The 15,487-nt window shown below is 28.5% G+C and overlaps 1 protein-coding gene across 6 annotated transcripts in view; it reads right to left on the bottom strand.

Annotated features, from left to right (window-relative positions):
• The window catches only part of LOC121118974 (GTP-Rho-binding protein rhophilin), a 186,403-nt gene that overhangs the window by 9,969 nt on the left and 160,947 nt on the right, over positions 1 to 15,487 (bottom strand). The window contains exon 1 of one of the 6 annotated variants that reach the window (XM_040713584.2): positions 8,014 to 8,240. The exons of 4 other annotated variants lie outside the window; for them this stretch is intronic. In XM_040713584.2, the coding sequence (XP_040569518.1) occupies positions 8,014 to 8,067 (54 nt within the window). In that variant the 5' untranslated portion in view covers positions 8,068 to 8,240. Of the gene's footprint in view, positions 1 to 8,013; positions 8,241 to 15,487 lie in introns of those variants that run through there. One more of the 6 variants, XM_071888497.1, reaches the window with a different exon arrangement.

Genomic DNA, 15,487 nt, shown 5'->3' with positions numbered 1-15,487 from the left:
GTGGGTCTATTGATAATTACTACTACTACAAGGTTTTCTCTACACCTATCCAAAAACCGCAATAGGTCATATGAATCCCCTTTCACTTTTTGAAGCATAATCCCCCCTGCCTAACCTCATCTAATACATAATTGAGCGACTGAAAAATGAGCTTTATGACGACACGTCAAATTGTTTCCCCTATTTGACGTTTTTTCATGACTGGCCATGAGAAAAGCTACGTCCAATACTACTAGCAATATGTGTAATTCTTCTATGATTTATACTAGAGTCGTGTGAGAAATTGTTAGAATGCCCTTACAAGGAATGTATGTACAATATACATGTATTGTACATGAACATACTATCTTTATAATACTACAACTAAGCTGAATGATTGTGGATAGAATTATTAAGTGAAAAATATCCTTGAAACGTAAGGAAACCCCTTAAGATTACGGGAATATTTATCATGAATTACAATATTCTCAATGTATATTGTACATATATGTTAAGCATAATATTATATTATTTAAAAACATGATTCAAGATATTTATTATTTATCCACAAATATTATTTATTAATAGCCAGAGGTGGAGACTTGTAACTTGACTTGATTGCACGATCAAAGACTACAGACTTGAAAGCTTATATTTGTGACTCAACTTGGACAAAAAAGTCTTGTGACATTGTCAGTGGATAATTAATACCCCTTAAAAAATATATTTTTTTAATGATGACTTGAACAGGACTAAAGGAATATGATTTGTCAAATGCTCCATCACCCCTTCTTTATTAAGGGCTGTTTTATCATCATCAACATCTCCACCACTCTAGATGGCCCGGATTTGGCTCATCATTAACTATCATAATGATAAAAAATATTGGATGCTTCAAAGGTTGTTTTTGTGATTAGACACATACATCTATTAAAAGAAAAAATGAAAAGGATTTGTCTCCTTGAAGATAACAATATATATGTAAGTCTATCTATCAAAAGACAAATGAAGTTAAAGGAAATTCTTACTTTCAACATTACCAAAAAAAAATAATCAATTAGTATATATGTTGTGTCCATAGTTGGTCATTATAGTGAGGAATGTTGTAATTAAATAATGTATTTTAAGACTAAGGAATTGCAACTTGCACAATTTGCTTATAAAAGTTGCAACTTATACACAACATACATATACCTATCAATGTAAACATAACAAAAAAATCCTACTGAAGGGCAAGTCCCGAAACCAGATGTCCTTTTAATTAATATACAATATAACTTTTAATTATTAGCAATTGTTATAATATATTGTAGATGGAGAAGGAATAAGGATGTATACATGTATCGTTTGAGAAGTATAAAACAATTCCAATTATTATAATTAAATATGATCAAAAAATGTAGTTTGTAAGTGCAACCCCTGATATACAAAGTTAAGATGTACATATACTATTTTATTGTACATGCAACCAAGGGAGAGAAATTTCGATCTCGAAAATATGTACTTATAAAACATAAATATAATACACATTAAATCTCCACCCATTTCAGCGTGACCTCTTACGATACACACACAATATTATAACAAAATACATAAACGTTTATGAGAGAAGGGAATGAAGAAAACCACACAAGATCCTTGATGAAGAAGGAGGGCTCAGCCATCAAACTCCGTTCCCACGAGTTGTTAAAAGTTAGTTTGTAAGTAGCAATTAATTAATTGAGAGTGATTCAATTTTAGTAAAACAGAACAGATTCGTCAATAAATGGATGTACTACTTAACAAAATTATATACAAAATCATGTGGGAATTATTGCGTATCGGAGAGATGAAGAGCAATATACATAATTAATATTTATCATACAATAGGAATGCATATATATGCAATTAAAGGACCATTTCAACGTCCATACATAGGTATTTAAATTCCAAAATGATGGCTTTACCTTGGGCACAATTAAATATGTATATTATCGATAAAATTTCAAATAGTAGAAAGAGAGAAAAAAATATATATAAAACATCATACTTCCATAAATACATGTATTTATTTCCGCTCAAATTAACTCATTTCTATCGTCAAAGGAAGGAAATGAGATTCATATCCAATTTAAAGAGGGAAAAAGGAAGGTATTTAGGTAGGTATAATGTTACCTATTTTAAATATAATATGTATTTACCCTAAAGAAGCCTTGATTTTTATTATCATTTTGCTAGTGATGAAAGATATTGAAATTGTGTGTCTACTAGACTTGTTCGGTATAGTGATACTATATTACTATAGTTCTAACAGTACTTGCATTTAAAACGATACAATAATAAATTGGTATTGGAACGGAAACTTGATGCTCACCTAAGTTATTAAGAAATTGACGTAACCTTCCCCATCCTAAACAAAATTTGTCGAATATATATATAACAAGGATAAAAAATGTCTTAAACCTTCTGAGCTATCTCCCATCCCAAACACAGATTTTGCGGGCGTCACTTTATGAGCATGACAATTGCCTATTACAACATTTTATTTTATATTTTTATTATAAAAAATACCGAAATACCGATTAGTTTTCTAGTTAATCTAGATTTGGTATTGGTACCGGAACCAGTGTAAAAATATTATTGGTGTGAATTGTATGTTTACTAATAAATAAAAATAACAAATAAGTCCCTACTATAGTTAATAATATAAAATCCCTAATTACATGATATTTTACTATAATTTTCTCCATATTCATTAAAGATAAAAAATGGAATTATTATAGGTAGATTATAATTTGTAGGAATTTCAAGGATTAGATGGAATTATGTAGTTGTAGTAAAAAGGATTATTATATTAATATAATTTATCTATACTTAAATAAATCAAAACGAAAAGGGGATAATATTAAAGCCATTATGAGACTATTATAAGAAACCAACACAATGAACAAAGAAAGATGAAGAAAAATAAATATCCCCAAAACTCATTAAGAAACCTTGAAGACTCCCATCTGGAATACAAGAATCTATAAATATGATTATGATTGAAATGCTACATTAAATTCAACATCTATGTTAGTCATCCAAAAAAACCACGTATGAGAGAGACTAGTGTTATAATGATACTAATATTTTTGTATCGGTTCCGGTACCAAAGTTAGTATAAGTTTTTCGATACTTATTCTACCAAAAATTAAAAACTAATATATAGTTCAGGGCAATTCAACTTTAGTATCCAGGAGTGTTCGGGGTAGAGGAAGGGAAGTCGTTCAGAAATTTGAAGACGTTATAAAATACAATTTTATTTCTTGGCTTTGTTTTATAAAGTACAATTTTCTATTGAACTTAGAAATTTGGGGGTTACGCCATTGGCAAGACAATTTGTTTATGATGTAATAGTGCTACAAGAACTTGTTATTGTATTGTTTTACAAGCATCAGTCCGTGTCCGGGTACGCCGAACAACACTAATAAGAGACTAATAACGCTGAAAAGTTTCTCCTTTATTTAAAAGTTGATAAAATACACGTAGATTTATACAGATATACCAAGACCCAACGTCATAAAAATTTAACAACGTTATAATAATATGTATTTATAATTTGTATGTATTTTCCTAGCTTTTAATAAATAAAAAACAAAATAAATGTTTAACTAAACATGTTGTAATGCATACATTTCCTTAACTGAATGGTTAAAGGTAAAGAAACTCATCAAACTTGTATTTAGTAATAAATGTATTATTACTGCTTCAAGAACCATTCATTCTTAAGAATTATCTACTACCATTTTAACTTGCCAAAAAAAAAAAAAAAAAAAAGTGAGTTGATGATGAAATAATTAAGCATCATAACACATCTTCTAAGCAATTTGCAAATTCAAGAGCATTAATACATTTATTCATAAGATAAATTCATTATGGAAATGTTTTATCAAAACTGAAAAAAACTCATTTGAATAACCAACTGAGCAAATATATAAAGTAACAACAAAGAGAGGTTGCGTTATAAAGAATGGAAACATGTTGCGGTGAATTATACAACGCCCTCTATATTTATAACTGGGAACAAAAAAAAAATTATACCTGTTGAAGCCACAGTTGTTTAAAAAATAACTATAATTTGAGTTGAACGTAGTAGAGAGTATAAATATTTGAGTCATTTTTTAATCAACTTCAATATTGCATTATTTATGAACTATTAAAAGACTTATCAAACTTTTACAAACGAACTTAAAAGAATGTATCAATAATAAAAAAGCTTCCTATATTTTACAAATCAAAATACTTTAATTTTTAAAAGACATTAACTATGTTCACGCAAAATCATTAAATAACTATTTACTATTTGGATAATAATTAGCTATTAGAAAAATGTTGAAATACACACCAAATATAAGCATGATGTGAAGTTTTTCTTGTTTGTTTTCGTTTTATTGACCAATCTTTTTGTTGGAAAGATCCATGGTTGTCAAACATACAAACTCCACCATGTGAGAATGAACAAATCATTATTAAGAACAAGACAAAGAATGATAATTAAGAAATGTGTACTTTCAAAAAAACCTATTTTTTAATCATTTAAAATTTTTAAGTAAAACATAACAATATGCAAGTTTTTATCAGATGAGTTTAAACGACGCAACGCAATATGTTTTTCGTGATAAGAGGATTTCTTATGTACATATATGTAATAATAATACAAAAATAAAACGGAAAAAGGATTTATATACAATTTAGTTTATTCCATTGATTATATCATAAAAATAAGTTAATTGCACTCATGAAAGGGTAAAGAAGACAGTACCTACAGAATATTATTGTTAATTCTATCAAAGAAGTCCCCTCACTGGTGGCAAGGAAAGGTAAGTGTACAGGTATAGATTTGTATTTGAATAAGAGAGGAGAGCTAACATACATGGAGGGTCGTATATACATAAATATAGGTAGGTATAGTCAGTGTTGTTATATTGAGTAAAAACGAATGTTTTTCCTTAGAATGATACGTTGTTGTTACTTTTCAATTTTTTGACTTGTACCTCCCCCCTCCTTTGAGTGAATAGGATCTTTCTAGCAATTCAAATTTTCGACTTTTTTGATGTTGTGAAGATACTTGTAGAAAATCTGTGCATACATAGAATATGCACAAGGATTATAAAATTAATTAATCAAAAATACATTAAGCATTAAGGATAGGTAACTTCCTCTTCCTCTTAATTCAATTACAAAAAGTTAATAAATCAATAGATACTATGTCAAACGACAGTTATACAGACAAATAGACAAATATAAAACCTTAGTTGATATCCTAAAATATATATCCTTACTTCCCTATGCTCATGAATCATATAATTGATAGACTTACTCACACCCTCCCGACGACAACAAACCCCCTTACTTATATATATTTGACAATAAGTAACAAAATGATGATGACAAACACACCTGGAGATCATCGATTATTCATAGGGTTCTTCACATTCAACGTGTGTTTATATTTATATATATATAGTACAACGATTACTACTGAGAAGGATTCTATTATTATTTATTATTAACAATAATAAATAACTGACAAAATAACCTACAAGGATCCAACACGGCTCATTTTATGTATAAAATCTTCCATGGATCATCGTATGTGAATTGGCATATTTTTTTTGATTTTAAGCCAGACAATAATAAAGACGATTATAGTTTGTAGGCAACAAACATAAGTCTTAAAAGGACAGCACTCAGAATGAGAATGTCAATAATATAATCAATAATGACAATTTAATAATTATAAGAACGTCTGCCCCATTTTTCCTTAACCCTATATAAATAAATAACTGATATTATTATGTAGTTTTTATGTATAACAGTTGAATTAACTTAAAATAAATAAATCAAGATCGTTATTTAGCGTGATCCTTCCACTTTATTAAAGCAATGCCCATTGTTTCAACCACAACCTAATAAACAATACTATTTGAGTGTTCCTACTTTAATAAGAATAATACAGTATTAATTTTGTCAGCTATGACTAGACGTTATGTATTCATTTTGCATGACGATTACGAGACGAAGACAAAAATAAACAATTTTTTCGAAACTTTCCTCAGATTTTTTTAAAGAAATAAAGATGATATTAAAACTCACGAAGATTGGACGAAACAAGATGAAACTAATAGTGGATTAATGTCACAAAATGAAAGACATACAAATTAATTACATAACATATATTAAATTACTATATATAATATGTACATCGTACATATATTGCAAAGTATAAGAGGGAATTAATATTAATGAGACACATAAGACGCATGTATCATATTCGAATAAACAAGGATTTCCCCCGTTCTTAAGAAGGAAAAAATGAAAACATAAAACAAAATTATATATTAGGTATACTATTACTCATATAAAGTTCAAAGGAGCCTTCTCGACTTTACATACATATGTATGACTAAAAAAACCAAGGTACAATAAAAAAAAAACAAAGAGAATTTTTAATCTATTTTTATGGATCTTTCATGTAACTCTTAAATAGTACGACTGACTTTTTGATTAGTTGCCTGGTTGTTTGTTTAACTTTATATATGCAATATCAGGGCCTTAGTGTATTTATGGTGTTCTAATAAGTATGAATCGTTGGGGGTGTCAGAAATTAGTGCATTTGATGTCCTATTTGCAAAGGAGTGTGTATAATATTTATTTGACACATAAATAGTTCTTATCAAAAAAGAACGTTACAAAAAAAGGTTGAAATCCAATTTTTTCAATGATAATTAATTATCACGTAAAAAACTTTCTCGATGTATTATTTTCGAAGTTATGAGCCTCAAAAAGATAAAAATATCAATTTTCTTATTTAAACAACAATGACTCGAGACATAAATGTTAATAAAGACAGAATACAAATTAGGGTTTAGAATCTTTTAAAATTGGACTTAGAACATATATTTATATCGTTTATCTCAATCTTCAACACCCAGCGTTTAAATAAGCATAGAGTCTTAAACATAAGGAAAATTACTTTGTAGGCTTTTTTTTCTGAAGAATCTGAGGCGGATAGAGAAAAACTATGGTCATATTTGAAATTAGGGAATCATCTATATTAACAAGGCAAAGTTTGTCTGAGGAGGATTCATTTTTATAAACGATTGTGTCTAGTTAAAGCTCAGCGTAACATATTAAAATGGAAAAGAAACGTGGAGTACATATAAAAAGAATGAAGGTAAATTTAGATGAGATTTAGCAACGAGCGTGTGCACGACTAGCTTTTTATCCGCTCTCCACCTCGACTGTCAAAAGGGAAAGGACAAATTGACAAAAAAATTATATGCTATCCTCTGTATTTTTCTTGTTGACAACTGATTATAATTATTATTTAGAGAATAGTTATTAACTGTTATATATATTGAATTGATAATATAATCAATGGCAGGGTATGAAATGACACGAATTCTAAACGAGAGCCCTTGAGTGATATAAATTAATATAAAAATTCAAATCCTATATTATAGCTTTTTTGTGTTCATATTAAGTAGTCAGCTGCTTTCAATCATACAAGAGCCAACTCATGAAAATTAATGAAAACAGCTTAAATGAAAATAGACTACATCTTTATACATGTCAAAAAGCGAGCTGTTCTGTAGCTCAGGACATAATATTAAAAAAAAAAAAAAAGCAAAAGATAGTGCATATATTTAGGGTTGCAAATGCCAAGCATTTTTAACGTGCAAGTTTTGTTGTTGGCAACCTGAACAATGTTGTTTTTTTTCAAGCAGTTCTCATTATTCTTTCATTCTTGAGGAGATAAAATGAAAGTATTGAGTAACAAGGGTGAGTTTGCTCATGAAAAATGGAGAGTAACTAAGGAGCTCTTGGGAGTTATTTTCAATTTATATTAATAAAGGAATATTCGACTCCTCATAACTCGGGAGCAATTTTGGGTACACTTATAAGATCAGCATATTTCAATTATGATCTAATTGTATAGATAAGGACAGGTTATTGCAGCTCAAGTGACAATTATTGAATATATTACATCAGCGATGATGAAATTCTTACCAGACTTCGCGCTCGAAATTCCTTTGGCTTATCCGTCACTACCCACTTAAGCATATTCACATCCTTAGGAACAATAATCACTTCTAATATATGTATAAATAAATATTAATATGAACTAGACACTAATTAATTAAAAGTTGTTAATATATCCTGAGAAAATATATGATCCTTTCAGGAAGAGTGATGAACCACCATCCTCCGACCAACAACACATGATAACTGACAATAAGAAAAAAGAAGGAAAGAGTGGGGGAAGAAAGAGAAAAGAAGAAGAAGAAAAAGGAGGGCTTTTTTGCCGGTTACTCCTTACGGTAACTACAACAACTAAAACAGTCTAGAAAAAAACACAGGAAGCCATGTGTCGCAAGAGCTACTGTTGCAATTGTTGTTGAATAATTAATTATACATTATTACAAAAAACAATGAAACTAAGGGACTCTTAATAAAATGACTCATAAAATGGGATTTCCTTGTGACTGCTTTCTTCTTAATAAATAATATGTACCTATGTTGAATGAACTCTCTCTCTCTAGCGTACCAATTATCTTCTATATGGTTGTCAAAAATGTTTCAAAATTGGTTGTGATTAATGTAAACCATTATCTCATTACCATTGTAATCAAAGACTATTTTTATTTTCTTATATCTATCTTCATGTTTCTCTCCCTATGCATGGCATAAAGGCTCTCCAGTATTATTCGTATTAAGTAAGACAAAATAGAGGCCTCAGAAACAAGTGGACGGGGGATTTGAGGTTCATTAAACATAAGGAGTATGAAGGATTTCGTGAGGATTTTGGTGGGTATTATAGTACGTAGAAGTAATTTATTTGTCAATTCAATTTATTTCACTTATTTTTTTTTAAATTAAATGAAGTTTTAAAAAAAATTCAAGTTACCTTATTTTATTTATGGGAATGATATTTTTTTTTTGTTCTCTATTGACCTTTTTTAATAAATAGAATTCATTTTAAAAGGAATGCCTTTTTTTTAAATTAATGAGATTTTAAAAATGACAGTTTATTTAAAAAAAAAATGTTAAATCCTTTTTATTATTTTTACAGTCTTTTTGAACAATTTATTTTCAGTGTTTAATTAAATTTAAAAAAAAACAAAAAACTATCCAGCGTGGGGCCCTCAATCTAGAGCAGCTCTGTGGCAAATAACCCCTAAAACCGGCCATACGTAAAGCTATTGATTACTTACAGACATTATAGTCTGTAAATTAAAAAGTATGAATATCAACCCTCCTTCTCTTCGGGTCAAATTGAAATACACAAGCACTTTGCATAATTTAATGTAGAATTTATGTTAATTATTATATTCACGATATTTGGTCGGTTTAAATACATAATTGATTGAACAGGCACGACTTGGATGCCTTATTTAGGTAGATGAGACGTTACTAAGGGAGTTTCGTAGACTCATACTGAGTAGATCCATACAACATTCCTTTGTACTAATATGTATGTAAGTATTATGAAATACATACATCGTAGGTATTTGTATTTGATACTTTCAAAACTTGAAATATGTTCTGCAAAATGTTTGGATTGAATTATAATTACTAATTCATGATTCTTCTGCGGCTCATGTACCTACATGCAATGGTTGTTTTCATTCTTTTTTAGCGAATATAATGTAAATGAGTTGAGATAAGGAGCTAGTTATGACCGACCGAATTGGAGTATCTATCATCATGCTTCTTTTGCAATTCTTGAATAACAATTACTTATTATAGTAGTTTTTTTTTTAGGGCACGCCTTACTTTACCAAGTAATGATGATAATTGATAATGTTCTTACGTAATAGTAAATCCTTCAATTTACCACTGTCTGACTATTTAGCAAAAGGTCAAAATGTATTAATATTTATCCATGTTCCATGGACAATAATTATTGAATGTCATGAAACAATCAGTCAAAATATGTATTGTGTTGCAAAAATATTCATCCTGGAAAGATCTGACAAAATTAATGTGACAATTATCTTTGTAATATATGTTAAAATAGAAAAGTTGATACTGCAATTTGTAGAATCTAACAGAAAAATGAAGGATCATAAAACAAATTGTTACTATTTTTATTATCAGGTTATAAAATACATCTTTTTAGCTACCTTTTATAAGGCGTCTCTTTCTTTGTCATTATTATAGATCATTCTTCAAGAAAATAAAAGAATAAATATATATAAATACCTACTTGAAACTTCCTATAAATAAAAACGTGTCATAAACCCTCCGAGGAAGGACGTAGAGCAATCTATCATTAAATTTTATTAACATAAAATTGTAATTTTTATATAGGTAAATATAGATTAATATAATCGATTCAGTTAGGCACAATGAATAGACATAAACAAATACATGAGGTCCCAAAAGGGAAGTAAATTAAACATAATATCGAAAAGACAAAACATAAAGAGAAGACTTCCTTCTCATAAATGAGTAAAAGACATAGCCAAAAGGTAAACCAATCAAAGATAATTTAAATGTTAATGACACGAACGTAAATGGAGTGTTAAACATCTCCCTATGCATTCTTGATAATTTTTTTCATATTTATATATTTTTAAGATGGGTCTCGATGCAAAATAATTCACGGATGTGTTCTTGATGAACAAACATCATAATTAAAGATATTGTAACAATGATTTTGTGTGTGTATTTGCTATTGATTCAACTGCCAGTTGACAAATGTGTAGCAAAAACGAGATATTGGCCCTCGAGGAGCAAATAAATACAAACAGAATGACAAAACAAAGTTATGGACCTAAAAATTCAGAATTAGCACCAAGATGTTTCTGTAAAAATGAGTTATCGCAGTACTGAATACTTTTCTATAAAAATCAACTGGAATCAATCTGATGCCAGAATCCAGGCTTTACTAATATATATTATAATGAAATTTCAATTATGGCGACAAACACAAGGTATCATATATACCAGTGCCTCTCAAATTTTATACAGAATTTACCACATCACAAAATATCATGATCACCAAGTAAAACGGAATACATATTTAAGAGTAGAGGCTTAACCTATTTACGACGTTCCTCCATGTACCAATTGAGGGAACTTACATACCACAGTTTTAGAACCACTGATGTAAACGAATTAAGTTGCTTCAGTGATGTATTTTAAATATCAAAGTAGTAAAAATAAAGTGTATTGCATTTTTGCATTAAAAAATAGATTTTAAATAGTTATGAAATCGAAGTCTTGTGTTGAAAATGTTTTTAAAATCTGGAATCGATTCACGATTTTTTTTTTGAAATTGTGAATGGTCTCAGCCCAAGGCAGAAGAATAAATCCTTTTTGGAGTTTGTGTGCTTACATTATTAGATAATCATGTTAAATCACTTTGAACCATTATCTACGAATTGTTGGCGGAGAGTGAAAATTTAATATAAGTATGCATTATGTACTTTATTTTTACAGGAGTGTTTAAACAAGTAATTTTGCATTTTTATTATTAAATAAACTTTCATTGTGATGATAATGATGAAAGAGAATTAATGGAGCCAACAAAAAATTTCATTTTTTTTTTGTATTTAAAAAGGGTGTTTGAAATTAATTATATTTAAATATACAAGAGATCCAAAAGTTGGCACCTGATTATTAGGTACATAAGTATCTACTCATATTATATGTAATCCTTAATCGAAATCAATCTTAAGGATTTTGATACATATTATTGCCTATGAGAGAACGTTCTAAGAGTTTGTAAGGAAGTATAAGAGAACTTATATTACGTTAGTTCTTAAGAAATATGATGAATAAATGTAGGAAAGTTTTTTTTTTTTTGGTTTAGCTTTAAGTAATTCCTTCTAAAACCAATCTAAAATTCAAATCATAGGCAAAAATTTAGACTGTGGACAGAAATTCAAGTCTTGGACAGAAAATTAAAATCGTAGACCAAAATTTCCTTTTCTAAAAAACGATTGGACACAATTTATCTTTCTAATTTCTAAAAAAAAAATGATGCAGAACCGGATCAAGATAGATATATTTCTGTAGACCTAATTTGTCTACGAGACCAGTCCAGACCGAATTATTTGAAATTATCATAGTCTCAGACTGATCTCAAATTTCCAGACCGAAACTCATACTACTTAATAAATAGGTAGAGTTGTGAAAATGCCCGCATTTTTAAGCGTGCGAGGATACAATTGTACAATTTGCTTTTACATGTAATTATATACCAGTTGAAATTTGTACTAGCAAAATGTACATTTGTATCGTCACACGCTTAAAGATACTCACATTTTCACATCTTTATAACATTATAAGTACCTATGCATTTCAGAAATCCTAAAAAATGTTGCTACTATAATTAATTGATAATTTTATTTTAAAATCAAAAAGAAAAGTTGGTAGATATAGATAAAAAACAAGCAATCTTATGTTTTTGGTTATTTTATTTTTGGTTCCATTTTTGCTGTACCTATCACATTTATATAATATGAATTAAACGGGATTTTTATTAGTAGAAATATATAGACGTACGTATTTATATCGTATATTATATTTATATCAACTTGCTATTCTGCAAAATTACGTCGTATAGATAATGATAAATACCAAAGTATGAATAATACTATTGTGCGTTTGAAGAGTCAATTCTTACGAAAGAGATGGGAATGTCCATCAGGTATTTAAGTATCACCTGCTACAGAGCATAAATAACCATATATATATTATACAAGCATATAGAGAACCTGTTTTCTTTATATAACTCATAAAATGTCTTAGTGCAGACACAAAAAAGAGAGAGGGTCAATAAGAATTAAGAATAAAACTTCTACCTCGGCAATAATATGTGATATGAATAGAAGGAGAATGACGTAGCGTGATTTATGCTTCTATAAAAAAAACCTTTATAATATTATGATTTTCATTGTGTGCTACCTTTCATGTTATTATTGGAGGTGAAACTTTTTAAATAAAAACTACTTAATTGTTACACATATTTTTTTTAAATCGATGTTCCATAAGGTTGCGTGACCTTTATTTAATACGTACAAAATATGAGTTATATAACGTCATTTTTTTCCTCTGAAAATTCATGGAATCCGGATTTGATTTGTCAAGGTTATGCAAATAATAGTGTGAACAATTTTTTTTTTTTTTTGCTATAATCTAATTATATCGTATTTATTGTATGTAGGTGAAACCAAAGAAACGGAAATCTTACCTAGAAAAATAAAAAAAATATTAATAAATTGTAAAATATATCTTTTTTTATCCTTAATACTAATAAAAATATTTTTGATCAAGAAAATAAGAATAATATCAGGGCAGACCTCCGCTCAATGTAGTCGTAATGTATATAAGATATTAACAAAATGTTTCCAAAAATGTCATTTCATAATAAAATCAAACATTTCTTTAAAAAAACAACTCATGAAAAATCCTTATAAAAAAGTGGAAATAAAAGATATCAAATTAAAAATGTGGAATGAATAAAAAGAGCCCCGAATTTTTATCTTTGTTCCAAAATCATTTTCCCTAGCTAGATTAGAATTTTGCCCAATACTATCCGTTTTGCATAGAGTACACAATAGCTAAGGTCGGCACTGTATAACATAATAGATTAAAGTAAATTTTTATGAGGATGGTCTGATTATAATCCATCAGTAAAAAAAACGGTAATTTATCATTAACTTGACAAGTGGATGTCATTAATAACTTTCCAAATATATAATGATGGAGAGTTATGACTGAGTTACATCATTTAAAGGGAAAATAAACAACAAAAATCTACCTACTTAGCATTAGACTTAGTTATAATGTATGTATACTTAACCTACCAAAGGTAAACTTATGATAATATAAACATCGACTAAAAAAAATAACATGTGATCCATCGGAAAGAGTCACGTTTACCTTTCTTTTCCATCATACGATGTGTACCTATGTATAATAATGTATGTATATTTTAGCTAGATCTAGGTACCTCTGTATATAACGTAACTTTTTAAATGGTTTTTGAATAATCATGATTTTCATGCCTTTTGGTGATGTGGAACAGGTAGAAGTGAAGATTTCTTATGAATACTTTTTCTTCATTATAATCTATTATGCAGAGATGAGAAAAGTCCTTAAATTATATATTTCAGTATAATTTAGCTTTCGAGTCCAAGTCGAGTCAGGAGTCTTTCATTGTGAGATCAAGTACTCAAATTAATTTGAGAATTAATCAACAAGTGTGAATTCGTGAAAATCAAGGAAAAGAGGATTTTCATCACGGGCAACAATATTATTGAGTCTTTTTTTTTTTTTTGGCAAGTACGACATCATCTGTGTTGAAGATTTGATCCACGAATTCCTCAATCTGGGACCCAACTTTAAATATGCGTTCTTATTCTTATGGACATTGAACTTGAATACTCCAACTGGTGGATGGAGAAAGAAAACTAGCCCTTTGTCGAAGGAAGATACTTGGATACAATGAGGACCAGATTCACCCACTCTTGAGAAAAATGGTCTAACCTTGTTTCCTCTTTTCATCTTAAATATAGTATGATAAATATGAATGTAAAATACTATCAGTTAAAAGTGTTTTTCTTTTTGTTAATATATTGTTATGCTGGAGATTTAAAAAAAAATATATATGAATGGTCAATAAATTAATCATATAATTTTCATTTTTTTTATTGAAAAGGAAATTACACAATTGAGAAGTATTCTGTGGCGCATTATAAAGTTCAAATGCCCACAGTTATGTTACTTATAAATACAGAATAAATAAGTAATTGTAATGGATTAAAATGAAATGACATCATCAATTCATTGGTGGTCATTAAAATGACAGATGTTGTAATTAAATATGGCACTATTAAACGTAGAAATTGTAACTTGTACAAAATAGCACTGTACACCACATACATGCGTAAATAATTTACATAATTAAAGCAGTAAAGCCTTTTATTTTTGTAAAAAGTCCGTTAAAAGTTCAAGCTCAACAGTTTTTTTAATTGTTTTCAACATATGCCGGATATAGAAGATTATTATTTAACAAAAATTAACCTTCAATAAAATGTAAATTTTTATTTACGCTCCCTTGAAAGCAAGTAAGTAATAACTATAATAGTATTAATCAAATAATAAATATTATATATATATATAAAAGTTCCTCACTCATGCAAAATGAACACTAAATCCGTAGGGACAAGTTCGTCCTTCCTGGAGATAAACAAAAACAAGTGAGCTTTACAAATGGTCATATATTTGTATAATTTAAAAAACTCAAACAAACAAACAAACAAAACAAACAAAGATTATAGGTCTACATATTACATACATATCAATAAAAAGAATATTGTTTGATGAAAAATTCTTTGAAGACTCATCCTATTTGCGAAACTTAACCTTTAAGATATTGATGATCCCGGATATTGATTCTCTCTCAATTATGTATGTATGTAATATTGAGGTACATTGACAATTTGAGTCTCTTTTATATGCATACACA

The sequence above is a fragment of the Lepeophtheirus salmonis genome, chromosome 5 (assembly GCF_016086655.4).
Source record: "Lepeophtheirus salmonis chromosome 5, UVic_Lsal_1.4, whole genome shotgun sequence".
Classification (NCBI taxonomy): domain Eukaryota; kingdom Metazoa; phylum Arthropoda; class Copepoda; order Siphonostomatoida; family Caligidae; genus Lepeophtheirus; species Lepeophtheirus salmonis.
Note: the sequence above shows the minus strand (reverse complement) of the source record. Positions and strands in the feature narration are given on the sequence as shown.